Raw genomic sequence first — 6,303 nt, 5'->3', positions numbered from 1 at the left:
TATATTAAAGAGTAAATTTTGATATACAGGGTGGGACAATAATAACTATACTGTATACAGTTGTTTCATTTAGAACATCATTTAATTTCTGTTATTCTGAAACAGAAATATATTGGTTTCAATTGTCTTCATGATAATTTCTTTATTACCAACTATATCAACCATATAATACCAACTACATGTATAGTAACTTTTGCTCCACCTTGTATGTACAAAAGTTTGATAATATGTATGCTGTAATTTTGTAAGTAGAGATATTTTGCCAAACAGCTTTAGTAAAAGAAGATATTTGAACAAATATGTCTGCCACGGTTTCAAATCCAAAAGAAGTGTTATATGAGGTTTTATTCGTTATGATTTCTGTCTTGATTTGCTTTGTCGCAATAAGCCTTCCAGAACAACTAAGTGACTAGTAATAAATCATAAATTTATTTAATGTAGAGTTGTTTTTAACTGGTTAATTGCAGAATTAAAATTGTACACTGAGCAAATTATTTCAAACTTATTAAAATGTTTTAGGACTAGACAGTATTACTGTACAGACATGGTTAATTATTATAATTTTTAGTGGTAGAAACTTTTTATGTTTAGTATCCTTTGTGATATCAGCTTCAATATTTTCTAGGCCTAAACGATATGGACTTGACTAATTGATAAATTACTACCACTAATGAATTTCAAAAAGAAAAAGTAGATTAAATCTAGTTGTTTTTGAAAGGTCAATATTAATTTGGTAATGCTATTTTAAATTTTATTTTATTCTTTGAATATTAGTATACCTAGTAAAAATAAAATTTGAAAAATTGATAATATTTTCAGGTTTTGAATTATATTTGACATTTCTGGAAAACATTATCTGATTTGTACCATCTTAAAATATGAATTGTCTTCTGCATTACAAAGACAGTTTAGATGGCATTTGGTACTGCAAGCCTAGGTAAGTTTTAGGTGTGCTTTGATTAAATAGCTGAGCTTTATACTCTTAACCCTTTATCATCTTCACCCATACATTTACGCCAATTACGGTAATGGAAAAAAAACCTTCCATGGATGATAAGGGGTTAAGAAGTAAAACAATGCAACAAAACTGACATTTCATGGCCACGTGACTTACAACTAGTTAGGCATTATGGAGACATATAAAATACTTACAATGAACGTCTTGAAGTGACGATAATGTATATAGTTCTGTTGAATATCATTTATAAGCAAGAGGTGATATTTTAATAATAACCATTAACCAGAAAAATCATTTTTAGTAGAAAGAATGTTAAATAAAAATTAAATTGCCTTTAGAAATGTAAAAGATTAAAAGGAAAAAAAATCAAACTAATTTAAAAATAAATTCAGACAATTTCAAGTTGTGCAGTCCATTATAACTTAATGTCATCTCTTATTCAATCTTATAAAATAGGATTTTATGCCTAAGTTATAGTTTTCAATAGCAAACACTGGCAAAGTATTCAGAACCATTAACCCTAATGCTGGAAAACCTTTTTTGTTACACACATTCTTTTAATTTGTCCTTTATGAATTTTAAAAATAGCATTGAAGTCTTTCTTTTGTTTCCCATAAGTTACTCTCCAGGTATCTTTTTGTTCAATAATAAAGCTTATTAGCTTGATTGAATATATTAAAAGTAGGTATATATAAATAGCATTTCAGGAAAGTTTTTGACTGTCATATCCAAACTAACTAAGTTTTGATGGTGTTTTCTGGACAGTGACTTGTGAATTTATCTGAAGTATAATTATTGAATAACCCTGGCTTCAAATTTGTAAAGTGATAAAAAAAAGCCTAGTATGATTTTTTATTATTAGTATTACTCCAGTTGAACTTGTACTTCTTCAACTGGCTCAGTCTAGTAATAATGTCCAAATCACATTACACAATTTTGACAGTGTATTTATTTTGAATAACTGTAAAGTAAACTAGTGATATTTTTTTTTTACTGTGAACAGTACTTAATGTCTGTGTGATCATTAATAATGAGTATTACAAGAAGAATTATAGAATTATGAGCTCATTTTAACATATGGACAACAGGGAGGGTTTCAAAGCTGTCTTTGCACATCCACCCTTGATAAAAGTAAAAACTTAAACCCTTTATTTTTTCAGGTAAATACTGATACCCCTCTTAAACTCCTGTAAAGTGCTGGCCTCCATTACTGCCAACAGAAACTCAAAATACCCAAGAATATAATGTCTTCAGCAAACTTTGCTAATTATGCTCCTATTAATATCATAAATGTCAATAAGAAAAATCAAAGGCCCACTGATACCTAAGCCACTCCACCAGTAACAAGGGTCCAGTATAATTATGTGTGACATAATTAGAAAGATTTGTTTGTTTTCTTTAAGTTTGCTTTTGATAGCAAGATGTACAGATCTGTACAGTTGAAAGAATGTTTGTGTAATACAAAACACATAAATATGAAAATAACTCTCTATTAATAGACATTTCATTGTAGCTGGAGAAAAAATTATTTGAAAATAGATGCATTATCTTGAATCATGCACAATATTTCAAAAAAAAAAGGTTTTAGAATCTGTTTTAATTCTGACTTTTCGTTTAAGACAAAATATATTTTCTTGCTTTAATTAAAACTGATTACTCTTTTAAAAGTATGTTATTTAGGTCAGACCATGACAAATATTCTCAATCTAGGAGCGAGGAGTACCTAACCTAACTTCACTAGTGTTTGTACTGGGAAACGTATATTTATTTACTCTCACTTCAACAAGTGTATGCTAATGATCACATGATATCAACAACCACTTGATAGTATTGCTTGAACTAGCTGCCTTTGGTCCTGCCTGAGTCTAAACAGTTGCACTTATTGGTTGAATTGATAGAAAGATGAAAAACAAAGTGGTGTGAAATTAGTAACTTGTTGTGCAACCATACTGCTTCATTCCTGAAAGAAGATGAAGAAGTGCTGAATCCACCATTAAAATCCTAGAAACAAAGATTGATTTAGGACTTAAAGAACACGAAAATTGTTCTGGACTTCCAAGAGTCCAGAACTGTTCTAGATTCGAGTTTTACTTAGCACGAATAAAATGGGAGAAAATACTAGGTGCCACGATTAAATTTTTAGTTGCCATGGTGACTTGGCACCTGTGATTTGTCAAGGCCTGATTTTAGGTTATGGATTTTTGTTAAAAAATTGTAAAGAAGAACTACTTGAATAGTTACTAGTTTTAAGAACTAGGTTACAAAGTAAGTTTTAAGCACTTGTACATGTTCCCTTAGGAACAGAGAGTAAGAAGCATGATACAGGGCAAATATACTTTCTAAGGATTGTTTTAGCTGTTAAAGTTTATTAGTAATTATTATACTTTCAAAGCCCACATGCATGTTTTTTGTTTCTCTTTTACAAGGACCACTTCTTCGTTTCCAGCTCTTTATCCCATAAAGTAGTGTATGGTTATTATTTGGTTTCTTTTTAGGGTTTGTCAATGTGAAAGTTAATTGTTTTGCTAAGCTGCAAGGATGGATGTTTGTGATGTTGTAATGGTAAACTTTATATGCTTTGTGAGGAAACCTGTTTTTTTTGTATTTCAGCCATCCCTTTTTTTTCAAAAGGAACATGTCTATCTTGAATATTTAAACATTTATTTAATATTTTTTCCCCATTTGATTAGTATCTCCAGTTAATTCAGTTTCCCAATTCACAACAGATAATACATGTTGCATCTCTTCAAAATTTACTTTTTAAACATGGTTTCAGTGGGGGAAAATATTGCCTGACTAATCTTTAAACATTCTTTGCAGAGGTTACTGCTTCCGTACATGAGGAAAAGGGTGTGGATTTTGTGTATCTAGATTTTCTGAAAACATTTGATAAGGTTCCACATACAAAGTTTGTTAAACAAATTATTTCTATAGGAAACCCTACAGTATCCTACTTGTGACATTAATCCAGCATGATTGAACTCTATTTGTAACAACCCTCTGCATTTTTCTATCCAATGAGCTAACTTATCCCTTCCAAGTTTAGGACCTTTGTTGCTATTTTGTAATTTACATCTATGACGTAGATAAAGAAATGATCAATAAATTACTTAAATTTGCTGATGATGATATGATCTTGGGTGTTGCCAGCTGTAAAGAGGATACTGTTGCTTTACAAAAGGATTTAAATTATATGGTTTGATAGTTGGGCAAATAAATGGCAGACGGCTTTTAATTATAATAGATAAAGGGTAATGTATGTGAGTTATCATAATTGGGATTATAACTATAATTCTAATGGAAACACCCTTAACATTGGTCTGGAAGAAATAGAACTTGGTGTAATGGTTGATCAGTCTTTTAAGCTATCTAACCAGTGTGCTGTTGCTAGTGTTAAGGAAAATAGTATTTTACATGGTATGTACAGAAAAACTGAAAACAAGTCTAACGAGGTTAGAATTTCAACGTACAAGTCACTAGTTAGGCAACTTTTGGAGTATTGTGTTTAGTCATGGGCATCTTACCTTAGGAAAGACATCAAATTGTTGGAAATGGTTCAGAATTCATAGGAGAGCTACTTGGATAATACCTGGGAACGGACAGGTTGAGGTCTATAAAATTGTTTTCTCTTCAAAAAAGAAGTGTTATAGGGGATCTGATCGAGATGTCTAATATTGTTAAGAGAATTGATAGTGTTGATGGATCATCTTTTTTTCATATTTAATTCTAGAACACCAGCTTGGGGTCACTATGACCCCATACCACCTGGTGTTAATGACTGAAAATTTAACACTGGCATTCTTGGGTTAATGGTGAAATTGATGGGACTAAGGGATACAAATATAAATTACAGCGGGGTAGGAGTTATATTCGACTAAGACAGTTTTATTTTTTTGATAGGGTATTTGTCTTTTTGAATGGTTCGTCTTCAGATGTGGTGGGTGCAGTAAATTTAAGGAAGTTTTAAAGGAAGACTTGGTAAACATTTGAATAATAAGGGTTGGCTTTGAGTTGTTTTTTTTAAGTGGAGTTTAATGGATCGGATGGTCTAGCTGAACCAATGGGTACCATGTTTTCCTTAAATTTGATGTTAGATCCCCATGTTAGTTTTAGTTTGTATGTCATGTTTTCTTTTAAACATGATATTTATCAGTAACACAATTTTTTTCTTTTGTAATGATCATGCTTCTATTGTATTTTAGAGTATTTCAGTTAGCATACTAGATGTAAATTCTGAAACTTAAAACAATTAAAGGAGGCATGTAGGAATATAAAATAATGTTTTGTATTTTCCAGATTTGCAGTTTTTACCAATGATAATGTGGTATTGAAGTTCAATCTAGCCACATCCCATCTTTAATATTATTCTCTCAAAAGTTATACATCAGAGTACATCATAATGGCCAGCAGTGAGGAAGAGGAAAATAAGATGGAACAACACCTAGAGTGGATACAGCTTCGAAAGGACATGAAATCTATGATATCTCCAAATGAAGAAGGTTTGCGTGAAAAACTTTTGAGAAAGACCAAAGAAAATCCCTTTGTTCCAGTAGGTTGTCTTGCTACTACAGCAGCATTATCATATGGACTGTGGAGCATGAGGACAGGCCAGAGAAAGATGTCTCAGTACATGATGAGAGCTAGAATTTTAGCACAAGGATTTACAGTTGTAGCAATCATTATAGGATTGGGAATTGGAGCAGCCAAAAAATCAGGCTGAGGGTAGATCCCATGATACGTTGTACATTTAACTCGCTGTTAGATTTTTAGAAGAATAAGTAAAAGTCACTTGTTCTAGACACTATGATAATGTACAACTATGTTTGTTTAGACAAGAAGCAATGTTTTTACTGTTGAAATCTGCATGTTAAAGATTATAATAATAAGGAATATCTTAGCTAGTTTAAAGACTAATTCTTTAAATACATAATAACATATTTCTATAATTTTGCCATTGATATTCTAGAACATTGACAAATCATGTATTTGTAACTTTTCTGTTTCTGAATCTACTTACAGAGCCATAAAATCAGATCTTATAAAAAAAAAATCATCTTATCTCTCCTTTATACCAATATTTAATTGACAAAATTGATTATACCAGAAATAGTTGTTGTGAAATTCAAAATGATTAAGAAATTTAATGCATTCACGGTTACTACAAAGTATGAAAAATGGTAAATGAAACAGCTATGATTACTTACTGGAATTTTTCACTATTTTACCCTTTGTTATATGCAAGTGGAAAGATGTGCTTCATTTGTTTTAACTTCAGTACTAAACACCCACAGAAAAATAGCTTCAGAGCTTCTTAGATAAGTGTAATACAAATAAGTAGTAATTCA

General features: G+C 30.9%; 1 protein-coding gene across 3 annotated transcripts in view; it reads left to right on the top strand.

The window, feature by feature from the left end:
- LOC106468548 (HIG1 domain family member 2A-like) overlaps positions 1 to 6,008 on the top strand; it is an 8,056-nt gene extending 2,048 nt beyond the window's left edge. For all 3 annotated transcript variants that reach the window (XM_013928982.1, XM_022396883.1, XM_022396882.1), the window contains exon 2: positions 5,255 to 6,008. In XM_013928982.1, coding sequence (XP_013784436.1) covers positions 5,358 to 5,678 — 321 coding nt within the window. In that variant the 5' untranslated portion in view covers positions 5,255 to 5,357 and the 3' untranslated portion in view covers positions 5,679 to 6,008. The remainder of the gene's footprint in view (positions 1 to 5,254) is intronic.
- The last annotated feature ends 295 nt before the right edge of the window (positions 6,009 to 6,303 follow it).

This window comes from Limulus polyphemus, unplaced genomic scaffold (assembly GCF_000517525.1).
Source record: "Limulus polyphemus unplaced genomic scaffold, Limulus_polyphemus-2.1.2 Scaffold3050, whole genome shotgun sequence".
Taxonomy (NCBI): domain Eukaryota; kingdom Metazoa; phylum Arthropoda; class Merostomata; order Xiphosura; family Limulidae; genus Limulus; species Limulus polyphemus.
This window is presented reverse-complemented; position numbering and strand designations above follow the sequence as displayed.